Below are 23,184 nucleotides of genomic sequence, written 5' to 3'. Positions count from 1 at the left end.
AGTAATTTAATCCTCACCACAACCACAAAACAGCTTTTTTTTTTTAAAAAAAAAATCCCTGTTATCCAATGGGATAGAAGGTAAAATGAAGTTAGATAATTTTCCCTAGTGAGTGGCTACATCACTAGAATTTGAACACAGGGTCCAGGGTTCAGTCCAGTTTTATTATTTTTGACTACGTATTATTAAATAGATAACTTTACATAGGAACTCCAAGTGTTAAACCTTGGTTTTTATTTTATTATGTTTTGCAACTCACCCCTTTAATTCTATTAAAAAACCAAGCAAAATAAAAGCAACTTTCTCCTTATTTATGAATGAATAGTGCCTGCAGATCCCTCTCTTGAAGCCTAAGGACCCAACTGCCAACAGGTCCTTTACCTCTCAGGGAGTTTCCCTAGGATACATCTCATCTATTTGATGGTACAGGAAAGGAGTCTCACTCTTGTAAGTATGGGGTTTTCAAAAATCCACTGGACCAGTTTACAGGGAAATGGAGGTAAAAGGACACCTAGGTGCTGTAGAAGGAAAGGAGGACCCTAACAAATACCAAAAGCCCAACCTGTTTGCCTGTGGACTTGCTAAATTTGAGATGCCTCTTTACTATTCAAGATGTCACTAGACAAATGAATATAAGAAGGGAGGTCAAGAAAAAGGTCCAAGGGCTGGGAATGTGGCTCAAGTGGTAGCGCGCTGCCTGGCATGCGCGAGGCACTGGGTTCGATCCTCAGCACCACATAAAAATGAATAAAGATACTGTGTCCACCTAAAACAAAACAAAACAAAATAAACATTTAAAAAAAGAGAAAGAAAAAAGTCCAGGCAGAATGTATACATTTGGGAGCAATTTGAATATGGGAGATATTGAAGCTTGCCTAGAATCCTCTTGCCCAGAATAACAGGGAGTCCAGTCTATTACTGGAGATCATTTTTCATTTTTCAGTTGCAGTGTGTGTTCTTTTGGGTATCACTTTTCAAATTTTGTAGTTCATATGTCATAAAACATGCAACTTGTCCCAAGAAAATGCCACACAATATGGTTCTATAATAATTGTTCACTACATTGGCAATTTCCTTGGTTCATAAGTAAATACATTTTAATGCCATAGCATCTATCTTGTAGGACAAAGATAAAAGGCACTTAAGAAATATTGAAGATTGCTATTTTTTGGCAATGAACAACACAGATAACCCAAGGTTATTAATGCATGAAATCATATACAAACCCAATAAAATTGCATCAGTCTTTCAAATTCACTCTCTTCTTCAGATGAAACAAAGCTTCTTGTGCCAAGTTCCAGCTTAGGGAGGAGTTGTTGCAAAATAGAAATACATTGTCGATTCCAACGTGTTGTGTGTTTAGGTCTCCATTCCATGATCTTACACTTTAGAGTCCTTTCAATCCTAAGGTAAGAATGCAAAGATAATTCTGTGACAAATTACAACACATTTAGTAAGTGTGATGAGAGTTTTGTCATTTGATTCTTTAAGTATGAGAATGATGCTTTTTGGTCGTAAGAGGAAACCAGACCTCTTTAGCTAGGGCCGTCTGCCACCATTCACATTAATGAAGTTAGGAAGAAACAGGGGTTGGTTGGCTGGAGATTGGTTGGCCAGAAACTAGGTCTCTGGAGCACAACTCTTTTCCAGTTACCCGTGAGTTAAGAAGCTGCTGAAAACATCTACTGACCAACATCCCTACTCTGTAAGACCTTTCTTTGATATATGACATTGTTTTTCCAAGAATACAGAAACTCAGGTATCTTGCCTGGGATGATGTTAACAGGGACAAGATTATTAGATCAGTTAATTTAATAAGCAGAGTTGAAAGGAAACCAGGCAATGGACTAATGGGTTTGATTATCAGCCTTCCTCTACAAGAATATGGCTCAGTGAGGGTTTATCAGTTAGAACAGTGTCTGGTGAGGAACTGTGCTGGGAAGAGGAGGGAAGGCAGAACAGTATGGTTGATGGGGACCTCCTGGGAAGCCTCTCTTCTGTGTAGGATGACTGCGTGGATTTAGTTTCTAACCACAGTGTGTGTTACAAAAGCTGCTGGGAGTTTCTTCTTGGCTAGGTTTAATGATGCAGCTAAATAGGTAGGAGTTTGCAGAGGATCACAATAGTAGCTATTCTCAGAATCCCCTGCAGGGCTTTATCAGAATGTTTCTTTCACCTCCAGATAAAAATTCAAGAAGTCTGTACTGAGCCCTGGGACATGTAATTAAAAAATTTTTTAAATGTAAACTTGTTAAAAACTGGCAAATGAGGAAAGAAAACAGAGGGCGAAGTGGATTGTGTTCCAGTGAGAAAAAGGAGTGGCCAGATGATTTTCATCACACTGTTCTGATTAGTTGGTAGTGGAGTATCTGCCATGTGAGTAAGTCACTGGAGACAGTCAGACCCAAAGGCTTCTGATGCATTTAGATTAGAAGTGAGGCCCGCTGCAAAGTCTGTGACCCTTTGGACTTGACTGAACATTTCAAGGTACCTGCATGCAGCAACAATAACACTGTATCTATCATTCAAATGGGATGTTTTTACCATTCTCAGGGTCACTGTCATTTTCCTTTATGTACTTCCAAGAAGCGTTAGCTGCTGCATTGTTATTAGCTTAGGTTCAACAGGCATCTGTGCTGGGAACTTTCCATCAGTGGCCTACAGTGTTCTCCCGAGTTAATTTGGACTGTCCATTCAAAGAGTGCCCTGGATGATAAGAGGGTTCACTTTTCAATGTGTCTGTCAAGAGACAGGTGGCTCAGTGGAACTAATGGCTGATGTCTTCCTTTTCATGCTTCTCTTGGTGAATCTAACAGGTATTTTAAAAGGCTGGGATAGAGGAATGAAATGTGACTGAATAAGAGATTAGCAGGAGACCACGGTACCTGTTCTTTAGATCTTCTACCATGCTTTTATTAGTATCAGAATAAATGATTTCTTCAGGCTGAAATACAGATGATTGAAAATCAGGAAAGATTGTAGAGAGGCCATCTTTATATCACAGTTACCCCTGGGATGCTAAGACTAGGGGACCCAAGCCTATCTCTCACGGCAAAAACACTCCATCCTTTGGGTAAAACATAGATCACAGTATTTCCTTTGATTTCAACATTGCTTCAACAGAGCAAGGGAGAGGGCATGGTTTTACAAAAAAAAAAAAATAAATAATAATTTTCCATGATTAAGAGACCTTTCATCACCTCATTTATTCAAACAAGCATTTGACATGCTATTGATTCTACCAAATAGTCTTTGACAGCTGCACTGGTCTCTTATGCCTACTGTGACTTTGGCAAAGTTACCTAATCTGTTTTTTTGAGTTTGTTACTTCCTCTTTAGAACAGGGACAGTTATAGTGCCCACTGCTCTGGGATCTTGTGAAGATTTTTTTGTGTGAGAAGATTTTTAAATAGAGTAGTATGTGTAAAGCCGGACCCATGGAATACTCAATGAACATCAGACATTAATGCTATTGTTATTAGTCCTCTTCTAACAAAGTTTATCATTATCCTTCTGAGTGCTTGCTTCTTATACTTGTCAGGAGCCAATTCTTTGTACTTACAAGTGTGTGCATGTGCACCTAATCTCACACACACCCAGATCCATTTTACCCTCCCCCATCTCTGAGCTCTTGCCACAGGCCCACGCTCCCAACAGCCCTGAGGCACAGTTCTTCCTTCTTCCTCAGGTTCTTCCTCAGGTTTGCCTCCTAGACAGAATTTTCTAGGAGGAGGGGAGAACTTCTCAAGTGCCCTCTCAACTCAACTCTCCCCTCCCTGCAGGGCTCACAAGAGTGAGAGCAAGGGGCTGGGTTTTGAGAGCTTAGGCAGCTGTAGGGACAGGGAAAGATGTTCCCCTCACGAGTGGAATGAGGATTCTACAAAAGTGGGCAAAAGGGATAGGCCTAGAGGTTCCCCAAGCATGGCCCAGACCAGCAATCCTAGAGTTGGGAACTTATTTGAAATACACTCTGGCCCTCTCCTCAGATCCAATGAATCAGAAACTCTGGAGTGCGGCCTAGTGATCTGTGTTTTAATGAGCCCCCCAGCTGGTTCAGATGCCCTGCATGGTTGATGAGCCATTAAATAACAGTCTCAGGCCCAGGGAGTCTCCTCAAGAGTCACGGCAAGAGAGAAGAGACGCTGAGAAAGGCAAGGATGAACTCCATTGTCTTTGCAGGGACAGCAGCCGTCCCACACACACCAGTGGACTGCACTCCCTGATGGTTCGCACCGCCATTGTCTACCTCCCATCTTTCACCAGGCAACTGCTGTGGATGAGCCTGGCCCCTCCAGGTCCCACCCCGAGGCCTGGGAATGTTGACTTGGTAAGTTTACAGGATGTCTGTTGGTTTTTTTTTTTTTTTTTTGTTTTCTGGCAAAGGCCACTTTCTTTCCAGGAACTCATGTCCCTCAATACTTCAAGAGGGTTTCCTTGTCAACCCCATCTCTGAATACCCACATGCTCATCATGGACGCTCAAATTTGTGTTCTTGGTTGTATGTAACAGACGGTGTTCACTTTAGTTGTGGTTTGTTCTGGGGTGAATGTGGCAAGGGGCAAGAACAAGGACCATTAACCCAGAGAAAAGAAATCAATGGAGACATAAATCCAACACCACTATAGGTTTTCTATTTGTGCATTCAACTTGGTAGAGAGATTTAGTTTCTACTGAGTCAGAAGGCTTTTTAAAAAGTAGTTTGATCATGGCAGCCCTTGCTGTAGTGATGTTGGCTTTGACTGCCCTGGAGATAAAGACACGAATCCTTACCAGGTCTCTGCTCAGCCCTGGCCACGGCCACGGCCATGTAGGGTAGTCAGCTCCTTGACAGACATCTCACCACCGCCGGTCTTCCCGCCTGCTGCTGCCCTCTCCGCTGGACCATTCTGATCTCTAACTTTCATGTAGGCAAGCTCCTGCCAATTCTTCCTTATTTAGCTTGTCACAGCTTTTCCCTGGAGCTCTGGGACTCCACTTCCTCAGGACCTCCTGCATGCTCCCAAAGCTTACTCATTTTTTATTTTTAAATAGCACTGATCACTCACCACTTCTTTGTCTGTCTCCTTCTATTTCCTCCTCCAAGACCTCTAAGATGTATTTTTTCCCTTGGGGTACCCACACCTAGCAAAGCACTGACTCACAGCAGGAAATCAATTAATATCACCTGAATGAATAAGAGGATAATTGTGTATTGAACAAACAAAAAAACCTCATCTCTAAATAGATCACTGTCCTCCTAGGAGGCAGTGAGGCTCCAGCCACAGTTGTGGGATGGGAAAGCAAGGCATGAGCTGTAAAGGCTCTAAATGTGGCTTGTTCAGGAGAGAGATGGAAGCATGTTTCCCCTTTTTCAAGACAATGTTTCAAATAGGAAACATAAAAATATGTATATATGCTTGATCTGCATGGAGAATGTTTAGAAGGAAGCACAAGAAACAATGAACAGCAGTTTTTCTTTAAGGATGGGAGAAAAACGTTGAACATGAGAGAAGCTCTTGCCTTTATAAACTCTGCTACTCTTCGAGGTATCATGTACTGTCGTGTCATGTTCTGTCCCCCCTCCACTGTTCTTTTTTTCAGTTGTAGGTGGACATAATACCTTTATTTATCTTTATGTGGTGCTGAGGATCAAACCCAGGTCCTTGCACGTGCTAGGAGGCTAGGAGAGTGCTCTGCGGCTGAGCCACAACCCCAACCCACCACCACTGTTCTTTTTGATATTTTGGATTGTCTTGAATTTACAAGCATAGAGGATGATGTCTAATCTTTGCATTCATTCTTCCATATTTGTTCTAGATTTTTAAAAAAATCTAGTACTTGAAGTACTACTGCTCCCTGATCTCATTCATTTATTTCTCCCCCCAAAGGTAACCACAAACCTGAATTTAGTATTTATCAGTCCCACAAATGCTTTTATACATCACTGTCTTTCTACACACACACACACACACACACACACACACATACACGTGCATGCGCACACGAGTTTTTAAAACTTCATATAAATGGTTTTGTATAATATGTATCATTTCACATATTTTTTAAAATTTTGCTTAACATTACCTTTTTTTTTGGTACTAGAGATTGAACTCAAGGGCTCTTTCCCACTGAGATATATCCCAAGTACTTCTTTTTTTATTTAGAGACAGGGTCTCATTAAGTTGAGGATCCTCTTGCTTTAGCCTCCCAAATTGCTGGGTGCACTGTGCACCTGGTGTTTAACATTAAAAAAAAATATTCATACATGTTGATAGGCCTGGATAGTGGTTCACAATATTGGCTGCACACTAGAATCACATGAGGGGCTTTAAAAAATATTGACGTATAGGTCTCACCCTCAGAAATTCTGATGGAACACATGTTCAAATTGAGAACTATGTTGAATTTATTCATATCTTTTTCACTGCTGTATGGAAGAGTTCATTGTATGGATACTTCACAACTCATGTACTAATTTTCTAATTGCTGAATTGTTTCCGATGTTTTGCTATTTAAGCAATCCTTTCATATAAACATTGTTGTGCTTCTCTCTCTGGGCGTGTTCCTCTAGGGTATCTATGCACAGATTTGAATTGGTGGATCACAGATTGAGTATCTTCAACCTTACCAGATACCATATTGCTTTCCAATGAGATTACAACAATTTACAGTTCTATCATTTCTCTGCATCTTTGATAGTTGGTGTGCTCACAGGTTTGTTTGTTTTGTTTTTTTTTTTTTTTGGTCAATTTTATGCATGTGAATACTGTTTTATTGTTTTGAATTTCCTGATTATGAGTGAAGGTAAGCTGTCTTTTGTCTATTTTGTTTTTGTCTATTTCCTGTTTTTTCTCTCTCAGCTCCGTTTGTGGACTTTGCAAATGCCTGTGTCCTGCCATACCATGGTCCTCATCTAGAAATATCCGTGGGCATGATATTTGGAGTGCCTTCCCAAAGTGAGACAGAGTACTTGACAGATTCGCTGGCCAAGACATCTAGGGACTGGGTCAGCTCCTGGCCCCCTGCCTCCTGAGCCCCAGGCAGCACATTCTCAGGGGTTTTCCCCATCTTCTTCCAAAAGCAGGGCAGTAGGGGAGCCACATCATAATTCTTGACTTCAAAATGTGATGCTTAATCTGGCTCCATGATTTTCCTGAGACGTTTTCAGATCCTTGTTGTCATCCCTGCTTCAGCCTTACTGCTAGTGTTTCCATCCTGTTTCCATTCCATGAGATAACCACTGTGAGCCCAAATAAGCATTTTCGTGTTTGTTGATTTTACACTTGATGATCACCACGAATGTGAAGTAGCAAGGCTAAGTCAATGTCAGAACTTATTCACCTATCTTGAACATTATATGCTAGGTTTATGATGAAATTTTTTAAAATTATAAAGTCTAAATTTATATTTGAGATATTTTTTCTCAATTTCTTTTTTTGCTGAAGACAGAGGAAGGAGTCAAAGTAATTCAAACACAGATGTGTTTGTGGATGGCAAAGAAAACTAACTTTTGATGAGCAGTGCCAAATAACTCAATAAGCAATCAATTATAAAATATAACAAGATTGGTCACTAGAAGAAATGGTGACTCTCATACAGACACACCTAGAAAACATGACTTACCTGAATGCTCTGTGTTTGCATCCCCTGGAAACTTTTTGGAAACAACTGTTTCCAGAAACTTTCCTTTGAATAGTCAAAATGCACAGCCATTGGTGTGTTATTTTGTTGAATATTAAACCAGACCTATTAAAAGATTAACATAAGGTCAGTTTGAGCCCATGGGAATACAAGGCCCATAGTGATTAGGATGGAGTGAAATTTATAATCTTACTACTTCAGTGAAGTGGCAGAAGCCAAACAGGGTCTGAGGCAGAAGCAGACCCCAGGGCTTTGTGATCATTGGTTCTCCACCTCAAAGGCTCTACAGAATCATCTAGGGGAGCTTTAAGGATAAGAGACTGTCCAACTCCTGTACCCCAGGGATTCTGATTGAACACATCTTCAGACTTCTCCAGCTAACATGTTGCCATGGGCTGGGATGTAGCTCAGTGGCAAAGCATCTGCCTTGTGTTCACAAAGTCCTGGGTTCAACCACCAGTTCCAAAAAAAGACACACACACAAAAAAACCCTATCATATTGCTGGGATGATTCTGTTTTTTTTTTTTCTAGATATTTCTTAGTTGTCGAAAATAAACTAAATAAATGGACCTTTATTTTATTTATTTATATGTGGTGCTGAGAATTGAACCCAGTGCCTCACATATGCTAGGCAAGTGCTCTGCCACTAAGCCACAACCCCAGCCCACCAGGATGATTCTTGAGAACATAATTCAAAATAAGATCTACCCTGGATACTTGCATTTCTATCATTGAATAAGCAGTCTACACTTTGTAAGGGACAAAATGGATCAAACTTCTTGTGGCATTGCCCAGTTGATGGATTCCAAAGCAAATATTCATCAATTTCTTGAGTTAATACATAAGCCACATGTCCCTGTATAAGAAAAAAGATTAGAAATATTTTTTTTTCTTTTGTAGTTTTGGGAATCCAATCCAATCCAGGGCTTTACACATGCTAGGCAAGTACTCTACAACTGAGCTACATCCCCATCCCTTTAAGTCCTTTTTGATGGATTTAACTAACTTCTGTATGTGGGAATTGTAATTTAATAATTCCAGTTTTTAAAGGAACTTTTTAAAGGGCTTTTACATTTTTTTTGAAAAGGAAAAAACAAACCCCTCAAAGCTCCATAAATATGTAGGCCAGGTTAGCATGAGAATTCAAATGAAAAAACTTATGTGCTAGTGCCGCCATGCCTGATCCTGCAGGTGCACCCTGACTGCAATACAATGTTACTCTAGCGGAGTCAGTGTATTACCATGGATTTCCAACAGATGGCACTAAAGTTTTGAGGCAGGGGCCCTTTTGTTCAATTCACACAGGGTGCCCTATTAACCAGCCCCACTGGGGTTAGAGTATATTTAAGACTGAGGGTGAACACCAGGCTGAGTTATGGAATAGAAACTGCTTTGAGATTCTGACAGAACCATTAAAGAAGTAAAAGAGTCACTAAATTAAATTTGAGAACAAGATTTGGAATCAGAGGCTAAAGCGAAAGTATAAAGGAAACCGGACTGAGGAATAAAAACAAGTCATATTGTTATTCTGTGGTGTAATACTTTCTTAGCAAAAGAATAAATATGTCAGGTAATAAAAAATAGTAATAATAGCATTTAAAATATTTTATGCATTTATATGTATTGAGCACTATGGTAAGAATTACACTGACTTTCTCACTTTAAGTCACTCCCAATTCTGTGAGGTAGGGATGTTTATTATGCCCGCCTTCCAAATGAAGAATCAGAGGTCAAGGGACTTGTTGGGGGTAAAGGAAAGTGGAATCATTCCAGGTCTGTTAGTAGATAACTGAGGCTCAGAGAAGCAAAACAGCTGACATTATACAAATAGTAAGTGGCACTACAGGGTTTTAAACCCCTGTCTGATTGTGCTCCAAACTCAGGGACAAAATTAACTTAACATTATGTTAACTCCAAAGCCCTCGTTCTTCATCACTGTGTTCAGCTTCTCTCTAGTAAAGAGGAGGCTGCCCCTTCACCACACAGCTAGCTGAAAACCAAGGCTGCCTCCCATCTCATTGGTTCCCAGGTACAAATGCAAAGATTCCTTGAAATACTGTTGGCTGTTTACTGCCACCCAGTGGCCCTCAAAACTACAGCAGGGGATAATATGGGAAATCAACCCCAGGCTGGCTGTTCGTTAACACTTGGTACAGAAATAATAAGCTGTGTCAAGAGAATATAATGGGGGCTGGGGATGTGGCTCAAGTGGTAGCGCGCTCGCCTGGTATGCGTGCGGCCCGGGTTCGATCCTCAGCACCACATACCAACAAAGATGTTGTGTTCGCCGAGAACTAAAAAATAAATATTAAAAAAAAATTCTCTCTCTCTCTCTCCCCCCTCTCTCACTCTCTCTTTACAAAAAAAAAAAAAAAAAGAGAATATAATGAAGTAAGTGACCATAAAAAAAACCCCAAAAGTCCAGAGTGAAAAGTTTACACTTAGAAAGACATTCATGGTAGGGTTGGTCCAAAAAGACAGCTTCCTGGAGGTATGAATTCAGGAGAAGTAAATATATTAAGCTGTAAAAATTTCAGATAGGCAATGAATTTCTAGCCTGTTCTTATAGATAAAATCCTGGAAAATGGGTCATTTTGGAAATTATTTGTTAAACATCTTAAAATATAATATTAGAACACAGAATAATGATGTTGGTAATGATGGATTGATAACTGCCACCACAACTTCACTAAAACTAATGCTACATAATCCCACCATCACCACAATTTATTGTGTATTTGCCATTAACAGGTGCTATTCTCAGTGCCTTAGATGTACTAGGTAATTTAATATTCCTAGAAAACTCAAGAAGTAGCACTATTTTTATGAACCAAAATTATCCTCTTAATTTAATTATTTGCCCACAAAATTCCCTAATTAACTTGCAAAAAGATGAAAACTTGGGGCTGAAATATTTTAAATTTGCAGCTGAAATCTGACTTAATTTTGCTCTCACTATTTCAGCACTTACTTCTAATAATGAGGTTCCCAGGAGGACCAGTGCCTTCTTTCCAAAATACAGAAAGAAATTACAGAGAAGGATGGCATGCTCTTCCTTATTTCCAAGGGCCAAACTGATGCAGCGCTAAGGCAAAAACAAAAAAGGCAACAAGAACAGCAACAACAAAGGAAGAAGAAGAAGAGAGAAAGGAAGGAAGGAAAGAAGGACGGGGAGGTTGAGTAATACATGCAACCAACAAATGTAGGTAGGGCCTTCTGCACCCTCCAGTTCTAGACATAATTATATTTTTAACCATGTTGCTAAGATGACAGCAAAGCAGAAAGCTCTGGTTTTGTTAGGCATTAGAAGAAAACATTCACTTAGAACACTGGGGTCACCCCACAGTGTGGGGACACAGTATAGATATTGTAGAGTGCCTAGATAAATTGCACCCCAAATAGGATGTTTTTCTTAGGACAAATATTAAGCTGATCTAGACAAGCAGGGACATATAAATCAGTATTGTGAGGAACCTTATCAGACAGGGAATGGCATAGTGTTTGGCGGTTGGGTAACCCTTTGGACAATGGAACTACATTCTGTCCTGTACCAATATAATACTTAACTTAAAGGGAGGAGGAAATCTGAGTTGAAAGAATGATTCAAAGATCTGAGCAGCTGAGCACGGTGTAAGGTCAAATACAGGGTACCTAGTAAGGTGAGGTACCAGCAGAGGTGGCAGACTAGTGGTTTATAACCTAGATTTTGTCTACAGGTATATTTTGCTTTGTCCCTAGAATTTTTTTTTTAATAAAAGGAAAATTTCTATAAAACTCTGTTTCTAGTTTCTGTTGAGAAGAATTACAAAGATCTACCAAATATGTGTGCCCAAATGTTTAAATGCAAAATACTCCATATATATGTGAAAAAAGTGTGTGTATGTTTTTGTGTGCGTATGTTTCAGTGCTGGGGATCAAACCCAGCGCCTCATACCTGATAGGCAAGCACTCTTTCACAGAGCTACACTGCAGGCTAAAGCAGCTTCGCTTTAGCTGAGTCATGTGATCTTGTTCATTTCAGTCCCCAGAATGCCAAGGAGATGGGGGGGGGGAATGGGAGGGAGCCAGGGAACTCTTGGTATCAGCAATTTACCAATGGGTATGGAGGTGTTTTGATGTTTTAACAACTGACATGGCCATGTTAGTATGCACAGGCTGTATGTGATCATGGGATGGAAGGAAGATGGTAAGAAGGCCCTCCTGAAAGAATAATGTGAACACAAGAGCTAAAAGGAGATGGAGAGACTTTGAGGAAGTCCCCCTGACTGAATTTCATGGCAAGAAGAGGGAGAGAATAAGCGAATGTAAATATTTTCTTTCTGAGTTCCAGATGTTTTGCATTTAGTCCTTTCAAAACTTCTTTATGATATAGATGAGGAAACTAAGGTCCGATGAGGTTGCATAATTTTTCCTGGATAATGCAACTTTCAAGTCATTAAATTATGATTTGAATCCAGGTTCATTTGACTCCTAAAACTGTATATTAGGTGGGAATCAATAATTTTTATTTTATTCTGGAGCATCTTGTGGCTGGTGACTTCATCAGTGGGAAAACATTAATCAGGAGGAATCCCAAGCCTGTAGCAACCTCCTGTTTATGTGCATCATTTAGGTTGGGAGACTCAGATACTAGTATTTGCTGGCATAGTTACTTTTAGCTTAGTCTCTTTCAGTGTTCTATAGGATTATAATATCCTTGAACACATTCAGATTAAAGAGTCTCAGAAGAGTACAGACTGAATAACACCTTTCTAAATTCCACCAGGTTTGAATTACTGGAGCTTGATACCTAATCATGTGCATATGTCTCCCTTGGTCTCCCTTAGCAGAAGGCAGAGAAGCTGAAGCTATTAAGTTAGCTCTGTGCACCCTAAACCCATTTTAGCTCAAACTCAGCCCTTAAATTATTCTAGATTAAGTGCCAGATTAAGTGCTGCTAAACTGAAAGCAGCATCCAAGTGATAAGCAGAAGAATAAATAAGAACTAGGTTTCCTTCTATATTCAGGAAGGTTACAATTAGAATATATGAATACAGGGTGTGGGATATAGGATGAATTCAGGAGTAATTAAATATAATCTAAGGTGTTATGGAAGAACCACTAAAATTAGGGTTGCCAGATTTAGGAAAAAAACAGTTAAATTTGAATTTTACACAGATGAGTAGCTTTTTAATATGAGTATGTTCCCAATATTGCCCAGGACCTATATTTGTGTGGCAATCAGTCTAAAAAGAATTTTAATCCGATTGCTAAGGAAGAGCAGTACTAGATGAGCTCTTCATTCAGATCAGGGGAGTGGGGAAAGCTTTGGGAAGGTGGTGATGTTGGCTATAGACTTCAGCCTGACCACATCCATAGTGACAAGCTATACTGCTCTCTCAAGAATGTCATAATATTGCACTCCTGAAATTTTCATTGAATCAAAATATTCATGGGCTACCACTTGAATGTTGAAAAGATTTCTGACTTTGATGAATTATTTCCATAGATTGCTACAGAGCTGAAATTGATACATAAATTTATCAAATACTTTTAAATTTCACAAGTACTAAATACATAATATTTTAAAAAAGAAAAGTAATAAATATATTTTAATTACAAAATGTAATCTGTTACCTCTGATGTTATCCATATATCACAATCAGCATTTTCATCCAGTGTGTCAGGCATAAAAGGAATCAAAGACACAAATCGAGCAATGAGGTCCTAGAATCACATTAACATTTACTGAGTGTGAACTCCATCACGAGCACAGTGCTTTGCAAACTTTATTTAGTACACATCGCATATAGTATATTCTACAAGCCTACAGACACTATTATTATTCTAGTTTTAAGGAAGAAGAACCAAACTTAAAACTGATAAGATATTCTATTAGGGTCACACAGCTAATATATAATGTGGATCGTGTGGGGATGAAGCACAGATGGCCTGACTCCAGAGTGCACATTCGTTGTTGAGGACTGCAACCAAGTCAAGATGGCACCTGGCAGTTTGCCAGGAGGAGTGGTTTGTGAGGCAACACCACGGAGCCATTAAGATGATGAGGATTCCCACTGACCTGTCCCCAGGGAGAGGAGATCCCAGCAAAAGGCAACTGGGAGGGGAGGCGGTGCAGTCAGGGCACTGTGCAGTGACAGCCCCGTGGAACCCTGAGAGAACTCCATCATTTACCCCTGGGAGCACCACCACTGTTGACACCTGCACAGAGAAGGCATCAGAGCTTGCTCAGTAGGAGTTTAAAACCCCAGCACAACAAATGAAGAGCCTGAAGAGGCAGAGACCAACAGGAGAAGAGGGAGGATCCTGGATCCTATTAGGACTATCACCCTAAGGACCATGTTAGCTAAAAACCATAAATGCAAAGCTGACGTAGGAAATGCAAAGAAGTGCATTGTTAGCCACAGAGGGGTGCGCATAGAGCAATCACTAATATTGCAATGACCCATTTCTTTGCCACACACTCTGATGTTACCTGAAGGTAACATCAGGTAACTTCTGAGTTCTTTCAATCTAAATAAACTGATTGGAAAATCTTAAAAAAAAAAAAAAGATGATGAGGATTCCTTATTGGCTGACTACTGTATCTAGATAATGCTAATTGAGTCAAGCTGTGTGTAATCAGTAGGTTATATATACCTCTGTTGTTCCGTAATAAAGCAGCTCCCGTTTCAACCTTCAAGTTGCTTGTCACCTCCCGGTTATTTGCCCAGCCAGACTGCGGCAATTAGTAATTAAATTTTATTATAATAAATTATTAAAAATTAAACATAACAATATGCATCAAATAAAATATTCACCATAAGTACAAATGTTGAAAATTTAAAAAGATGTTGCAAAATAGCAAATGTTTGATTTGCTTTTAGGTTCAAAGACTGAATTGGTTTTCTCAATGTAAGCTTGTTATAAGCTATACTATATGCATCAACATTAAACATGTGGTAGAAAGTACAAATGTTAAACTTTTTAAAATGTTTGCTTTTAGGTTGAAAGCCTGAATTTATTTTTTTCAATGTAAACTTGTCATAAGCTGCTGCCACAAGAGATAGTGGTACAGTCTGCTTTCTCAAATAGCAAAATTTCTACTGTCGATTTTCCCCCATAGGGTGCTGGAGACAAAGATGCAGAGTAAGGGAAGAAGGGAAAAAGGGTTATATTTCTTTGTATTAAGCAAATAATAATAAGTTAACACAGAAAGCTCATTATCATTTTCATTAATGTACAGTAGCTGCCAATTATGCACTATTATGACCTTTTACACTGGTGGCTCCATGCAGTTAATACATATGGTTCACAGTCCTTGACAAGCAAAGAAGTTAAGATTTATTTATTTAGGGACTGGGGTTGTGGCTCAGCGGTAGAGCACTTGTCTAACACATGAGGGGTGCTTGGTTCGATCCTCAGCACCACATAAAAATAAAAATAAAGGTATCATGTCCAACTACAACCAAAAAAATTTTTAAAAAGATTTATTTATTTAAACATAAAAGATATGCCTTTGACATAAATCTGAGAACTCTATTATCTCCTGGACACCTATGCAGGAAGAAACAGAAAAGCAGATAATAACAAAAGCAACATGAATCAAGACTTTCGATTTTAACTTAAAGGGAACTTTATAACTCACATATACTATATAACTCACTTATACTATAACTATTCAGAGGAAGGACAACTGACTAGATTGAACCCAAATAAACAAAAGGCATATGTGATTCTTCATAGATACTCTTTAATCACAGCAAATTTGTTTTAAAATAATTGTTACTTACAAGTGTTGCATTAGAATCATGAAGAAATGTATCCAGGAGTTGTTGAGGTGGATTTAATGCCTTGATATATCTTGTTACTAATATCTGTATCCCTTCATCATTAAAAACAGTAGTTATGATTCTTCTGTTGGGAAACACTAGTTTACAATTTTGTTTAAAAACCTGTGCTCTCTGCAAAACATCTGTTTGGTCTGAAAACTAGAATAAAATTGAAAGTATTTCAGCATTGTACTATATTATTCCCAAAGGAAAATAACAAAAGCCAATGTTTATTTTTGTCAGCTCTGAAATTATTGATTTTTGAAATAATTTATCCTTCTTTGATAACGTATTTAAAAGAAATTCAGTGTAAGACCTACCTTATCTAGTTTGGGATTAAAGGCAATGTATGATATTTGAGGTTCAATAGTAGCAAAAATATTTAAGAAGGTACATTCTTTAAAATTCTGCCCATTGCAATAATCTTCTTTAGGCGATACGTAAGTCTTACTCCAAGTGTACCCAAGTAAAACTGGTGGAATATTTACTTGAAATGTTCCACTAATCTGAAAGAACATATTGACATAATAATTATGCATGATAAAAATCAACATCAATTATATTATAGTTAAATATATTATAGGCCAGCCCCATCTCCTCTGCAAGAGGGAACAGGCTTACACAGGTACTTGATTGAGCATGACCAGGTTCTCTGGGATGATCTACAGATACTTTTGACACCTTGGGTCCTGCCTAATATGTACTTGGGAAGGAGTGAGAAAGAGATGAAGCAAGGAAGCAAATTACTATACCATAGTGATAAAAGTGCTTGAAAAATATATTTTAGGCTCACAGAAGATGCTTAACAATTATGTTATATATATATATTTTAACAAGATGCCCAATATTTTTTAATATTTATTTTTTAGTTATAGGTGGACACAATGTCTTTATTTTATATTTATGTGGTGCTGAGGATTGAACCCAGTGCCTACCTCTGAGCACAATCCCAGCCCCAATTATGTTATATTTTGATTGGACCCAGAGGGAAGAAAAAATGTTATAGCAGGAAAGATAACCTGAAGTCCACATGACAAGGGAACAGGTGTGTGTGTGTGTGTGTGTGTGTGTGTGTGTGTTGTGTGTGTGTTGTGTGTGTGTATGCACACATGAGAGTGTGAGAGACATCACCCAGTGGAATAGATACTGTCCTGATGTTCACTTTATACTAAGGAAACTGAGGCTCAGATTGTTGAAGTAATTGGTGGAAGACCACAGAACCAATGAGTTGTAGAGCCAGGATGACAACCCAGGTTTGTCCATCTCTGAAGCCACATTCTTGCCTACCTCCTGTCTAGTTTCAGAGAGTAGCTGCAGGGATTGATGAGTGTAGGAAGTCTGTACCTCCAACAACATAGATCCCTGTCACTCTTTATTTGCAGCATGCTCCCTCAGACATCATGTGACTACACGTTATGCAGGCACTTCTGCTCTCTCACCTAGTATCCATTCTCTCTTCCTTTCTTATCAACAGTTTTAGTTGGTAATGTGACAGCCAGGTAGAGGCCATGTCACATAAGTAAGATGCAAGCAGAAGTCCACTGGGGTTTTCTGAGGAAGCTTCTGTTTTCCTAGTTAGGCACTGACAGATTTTGTTTCTCCCTATCTCCTGCTGCAACATAGATATGAGGCTAGAGTTGCAGCGAACATTTTGCAATTAAGGGAATGAAAGACATATAATAATAATAGTGGGAAAGAAAAACAAGTTGCTTAGATTCTTGATGATATCCTGGAGCTGCTGCGCTGGCAGTGCAGTAGACCCCATACCTACTGTTGAGTTTTCTGTCACATATGGCAGAGTGCAGTCCTAGCTAATACACACCTGATTCCTTCTCACTCAAATGCCTTCATTTGCTTGAGAAATTCATCTTCAAGAATTTGACTCAAAAGTCATCTCCAGTGAAGGCTTCCTTGACCTCTCATTCTTCTCTTAGCCAACACCAACCTCTCCAAGCCCTGACTAGAGCCCAGAAAGAGTAAAGCACTACTATATATGTTTTCATAGTACAGCTCTCATGCCTCTACTAAAGCTTGATAGCATAACGCATATTACCAACATGTTGGTTTTATTCTGTAGATAGTGAACTCGTTGAGGTAGAAAACCCACTTCTAAATCTTCACATCTTCAGAGTCTAGCACAACCTTGGAGATGTCAAGTGCCTGGCCTAGGAGCCCTCACTAAGGGTGACAGAGCTCAGAATGGAGTCTAGGGCAGTGGATTTATGCTTTCTTGGCATTTTCCTGCCAGGTAACCCAAGAGCAGAGCTCTCTGAGGGTCTCACAGAGATCAGTTCTAGTCATCAGTCTCATCATTATTTAAAAACAGTGCCCACAAAATGAAATTCTTTGGATTCAATGATTATAAAGCAACACCATTAATCAGAATGTTTCATAAACCCGGTCTCACAAAATTCACATATGCAAATATGAATGTTGCTCTAAGGCTAGTTATTCTTTCTTACTAAATGCTCTAAAGATATAAGAAATAAATTTGTGGGCATACCCTGTTCTGAAGACAATCAAAACCCTCAAACACTCTGAATCTCCAAGTATTCTCCTACAGGATCATTTCAACTAACTTTCCAACCAGTAGGTCACAGAATCTAATTTAAAAACAACATAAAGCATTTTCATTAACCAAAAGCAATTAGCAAAGAACCATTTTCTTACCTCAGATTGTTGCAGAAGAGCAGAGAAAGGTAAGACAATGGAACCAAGCCAGTTTTTTCTTAAATATGAGTGACAAGTACAGCTCTTGAGACAGTTATCCTATTAAAATAAATTAAAATTAAATTTACTAAAATAAAGTTTCTATTACTTAATGTCATGTGATGAGCAGTTTCAAAAATCCACAGGTCATTAAAATAATTTTTATTCTCTTTTTAAAAGAAACTAAAAGCTAAAAAGAAATACATTTTTCTTGCTTTTTAATTTTTTCAAAAGATAATTGACTATTTAAAGCAAAAATATGACTGTTATGTAGTTTATGATATTTATAAGTAAAACATATGACAATATTAGCACAAAGAATAGGAAATTTCACAATAGCCCATTCTTCCAATATATGTGGAGTGGTACTATGTTTTATAAAGGTAACATGTGGTAAGTTAAAATATATATTGTAAACCCTACAACAATACTTAACAAAGAATCATAGCCAATAAGCCAGGGTAGAAATAAAATGAAATTATAAAAGTACCGTAACAATCCAGAAGAAGGCAAAAGAAAAATAGGTGGAATAAGCAGAAAAACAATAGGAAAATGGAACACAGATCAATAATTATACAAGTGTAAATGGACTGTTTTAGTCAGCTTTTCATTCTGTGACCAAAATATCTGACAAGAATAATTTAGAGGAGGAAAAGTTTATTTTGGCTTATGGTTTCAGAGGTTCAGTCCATAGTCAGCCAATTCCATAGCTCTGAGCCTGAGGTAAGGCTGAACATCATGGTGGAAGGGCTAGAGGAGGAAACAGGTACAGGACATAGCAATCCAGAAGGGTGGGGGGAGAGAGGGGGAGAGAGAGAGAGAGAGAGAGAGAGAGAGAGAGAGAGAGAGAGAGAGAGAACACACTCTCTGTTCACCAGGGATAAAATATAAATTTCAAAGGCACATCCCCAGTGACCTATTTCCTTCAAGCATACCCAACCTGCCTATAGTTACAATCCAGTTAATCCATAACAGTGGATTAATCCACTGATTAGGTTATACCTATCATGATGTAATTATTTCACCTCTGAAAATACTTGCATTGTCTCACATATGAGCTTTTGGGGGACATCTCATATCTAAACCCTAATATTCTGCCTCTGGCCCCCAAACTCATGCCCATTTCACAAAATACAAAATACATTTAGTCCATTTCCAAGAGTTCCCATAATCTTAATGGTTCCAGCATTACCCAAAAGTCCCAGTTCAAACTCTCATCTGAGACTCAAGGCAAACTCATAAATTTTAAAAAAACTTGTAAAGCTCAAAAGCAAGTTACATATATCCAATATATAATAACATAGAGTAAACATTTCCATTTTATTAAGAAGAAATGGGGACACAAAAATTAATCATAGGACCAAAGTAAGACCAAAATCCAGCTGGGCAAAAAAGTTCCATAGCTCTATATCCAGCATCTGGGGCACATGGCACTGTGATGTTTTCTCCACAGGGATTGTGTAGTTTTGCCTCGGTAGCTTTGCTTGTTGCACCTCACATGGCCTCTCACATGGTCACTGAAAGATTCCTGCAGCTTTCCTCAGTATACATTTCATATTACTGGCATCTTGGAAGACTCCAATGAAGCTCTGGCTTCCTTCTCATGCATTGCCCTCTCTGAGGAAGCCCAAAGGGACTCTGACCCTGCTACACTTTGCTTGGACTGCCAGGTCTCCCTTTGAAAGCTTGCTGGATGTCTTCATGACCCCCTATATCCAGCATCCTGCAATCCTGAAGATCCAGTACCAAGTGGTTGATTGCAAAGGTCTGCTACTGTACTGAGAAGTAGTCAAGCTTTCTAGAACTCTGGCTGCAGCAGTCCCCGAGTGCCTGTGGCTGACCACAGTAAAACAACTTCCTAGGTCCCCCTGTCTAAGTTGGGTGCCCCAGTGGTTTCTTCTCAAAGGAATTTTTACCTTCACACCCTTGAGCCTCAGATGGGTATGGTTTTGTCAATTTCTGAAATGCCCTTAAGCCATCTTTCCTATTATTTCTGGGTAAAGTACTTAGCAATGTCTCTTTAGGGGCTGTAATTTCTGTAACAACCACACCTTCCTTAGCCCCAGTTTTACTTGCATTTTTTCTGGTCAAATGGCAAGTTTTTCAAATCTTTCTGCTCTTATTTCTGCTGTTGACTGTCACAGTTAACTTGACTGAAAGCCATCAGTAATATTTATGCCACCACCTGAAAGCTGTGCTGCCTTGAAGTTTCCTCCACCAGATTAGTGCATCAGCCTCACAGAAACCTCAGGACATGGGCAAAATGTAGACAACTTCTTTGCTGGATGGCCTCTAGTCCAGTTTCCAGTATAGTCCTCCTTCCCTCTTGAACCTCATGAGCCTACTCTTTACTGTTCATAGTCCTATTGGCATTTTGGTCTTCTGAGGTCCCACCAGAATAGTCCATTAAATTCCACTCATAACATTCTAAAACCTTTCTAGCTTGACTCTCAAAACTTTTTATTCCTCCCACAAACCAGCTCCTAAAACTTCTGAACCACATGCTTAAGTTAGTCACAGCAACAGCTCTACTTCTTGGTACCAATTTCTGTTTCAGTCAGCTTTTTGTAGCTGTGACCAAAGTATCTGACAAGAACAATTTAGAGGAGGAAAGGTTATTTTGGTTCATGATTTCATAGGTTCAATCCATGGTTATCCAACTCCATATCTGTGGGTCTGAGGTGATGTAGAACATCATGTTGGAAGGGTATGGCAGAGGGAGGTGGCTCAGGACAAGGCAACCAGGAAGGGGAGGGGTGAAGATAGAGAAGGGGTGGGTACTCCACTCACAAGGTCAAAATATAAGCCCCAAAAGCACACCCTCACTGACCTACCTCCTCCACCCACAACCTATCTACCTATAGTTACTGCCCAGTTAATAAGATTACCAGATTAATCCATTGATTAGGCTACATCTCTCATAATCTAATCATTTCACCTCTGAAAATTTTTTCATTGTCTCACACATGAGTTTCTGGGGACCCCTCAGATTTAAACTGTAACATGGACATACATTAAAAGTCAGAGATTTTCAGAATGGATAAAAAGGCAAGACTCAACTATATGCTGCTTACCATTTTAAATAAAGATACAGGTTAAAAGAAAGAAAAAGATATGTCATATGAACACTAAAAGAAAGTCACAGTGACTATATTTATAGCTGATCAATCAGATTTTTTTTTCAGTCCTAGGGATTAAACCCCAGGCCTCATACCTGCTAAATATGTGTGGTATCACTGATCTACATCTCCAGCCCGATAAAGCAGATTTTAAAGCAAGAAATATAAAGACTAAAGAGAGATATTTCATAATAGTAGAGGATCAATTCTTCATGAAGAAATACCCTCCTTCCTAAATGTATGTGAACTTAAGAAGAGAGTTGCAAAAATAGAGCTGAAAAATATGAGGACAGAAGCAAGTGGCTCCATCAAAATTAAAAACCTCGTCCTTCAAAAGACACTATCAAGAAAATGAAAATATAATCTGTATACTGGGAGAAAATATTTGCAATTGTGTGTGATAAATGACATGTAAAATATACAGAGAACACTCAAAATTCAATAATAAAAAATAAGTAGCTCAATTTAAAAACAAAGAACATAATTGAAATATTTTACCAAAAAAGATATGTAGATGGCAAATAAATACATGGAAAAGTGCTCAATATCATTAGTCATTGGTCAATACAAACTAAAATCACAATAAGAAACCATCACATATCTTTTAGCATGGCTAAAATTTAAAAATCTGACAAAATATTTGTAAAAAAAGAACTGTGTCGTACGTTTCTGGTGCAAACAAACAAACAAAAAGTTACAATCACTTGGAAAAAAGTTCAGAAGCTTTTCATCTTAATATCCAGCCTTTCATTTTCTAAGAGAAATGAAAGCATTTGTCTATAAAAAGACTTGTATATAAATGTACATAAATGTTCTTAGAAGCTTTATTTTAATAATTAAAAAAAGAAAATTGGGCTGTGGGCATATTCAGTGGTAGAGCACTTATCTAGCATGTGTGAGGCCTTGAATTTGATCCCAACACCTCAAAATACAAAAAAGGAACCAAAAAAAAAAGAAAACCCACCGAAAATAACCTAAATGTTCATCAACAAATAAACAATGGGATACTACTATACAATAAAAAGGAATCAATTACTTGATAAACACTACAACATGATAAATCTCAGAATAATTTCTTCTGAGTGAAAGAAGCAAGACCAAGGGGAAAAAAGATTACATACTGTATGATTCCATTATTATTTTTTTGAAATATAATTTCATGTTTATTGACTTGCAAAAGAATTCAAAATATCATCATATCAGGTTATAAAATGGTATGTATAATATAATATTTTAATAAAAAAGATGCAGCTAATCTGGATGAATTTATCACACAAATATTAACATTAGTAAGATCATTGGAATTTAGTTAATTTCAACACTTGTACAAATATTATGCAGTACAATGTGACATTTCAGTTCCTGTATACATTGGGTTATGATGATTCAGTTTCTATAAAATTGCATAAAATATAAACTATAGTGACAAAGCAGACCAGTGGTTGCCTGGGTGGGAGACGCGAAGGAGAGGAAGGGAGATGTCAACTGGGCAGGGGAAGACTTTTGAGGATAATGGATATGCTCATTTTCTTGATTGTGATGATAATTTAATGGTGTATAAGAAGTGGTGTGGGGCAAAAGGACAGTCAGGGTAGGTAATAAATGATTTAATCAGAAAGATGGGAGTTCCGGCTGGTGTTGTAGCTCAGTGGTAGAACACTTGCCTCACTCACACTTGTGAAGTATTGGGTTCGATCCTGAGCACCACATAAAAAAATAAAGTATTATGTCCATTTACAGCTAAAATATTTAAAAAGAAAGAAAGATGGGGGCTCATTCAAGAGGAAATAAAATACCTTCAGATCACTCCATTTCCTCCAACCTGTTGTCAAAGATACCTGCCTCCAAGGGATTGTTCCTCCCTGCAGGGAGTTGCAGGGAGTTGTAGTTGCAGGGAGTTGTAGGTGTTGTTAATGAATGAAGG

The 23,184-nt window shown here is 38.6% G+C and overlaps 1 protein-coding gene across 1 annotated transcript in view; it reads right to left on the bottom strand.

Annotated features, from left to right (window-relative positions):
- The window catches only part of Cc2d2b (coiled-coil and C2 domain containing 2B), a 117,723-nt gene that overhangs the window by 926 nt on the left and 93,613 nt on the right, over nt 1-23,184 (bottom strand). Inside the window, 9 exon segments of the mRNA XM_077799110.1 lie at nt 1,227-1,404; nt 2,886-2,944; nt 7,603-7,725; nt 8,343-8,477; nt 10,593-10,706; nt 13,238-13,327; nt 15,394-15,591; nt 15,753-15,938; nt 18,103-18,201. Coding sequence (XP_077655236.1) covers nt 1,227-1,404; nt 2,886-2,944; nt 7,603-7,725; nt 8,343-8,477; nt 10,593-10,706; nt 13,238-13,327; nt 15,394-15,591; nt 15,753-15,938; nt 18,103-18,201 — 1,182 coding nt within the window.

This window comes from Urocitellus parryii, chromosome 5, assembly GCF_045843805.1.
Source record: "Urocitellus parryii isolate mUroPar1 chromosome 5, mUroPar1.hap1, whole genome shotgun sequence".
Classification (NCBI taxonomy): domain Eukaryota; kingdom Metazoa; phylum Chordata; class Mammalia; order Rodentia; family Sciuridae; genus Urocitellus; species Urocitellus parryii.
The sequence above is the reverse complement of the archived record's forward strand: the minus strand, read 5'-3'. Positions and strand labels throughout refer to the sequence as shown.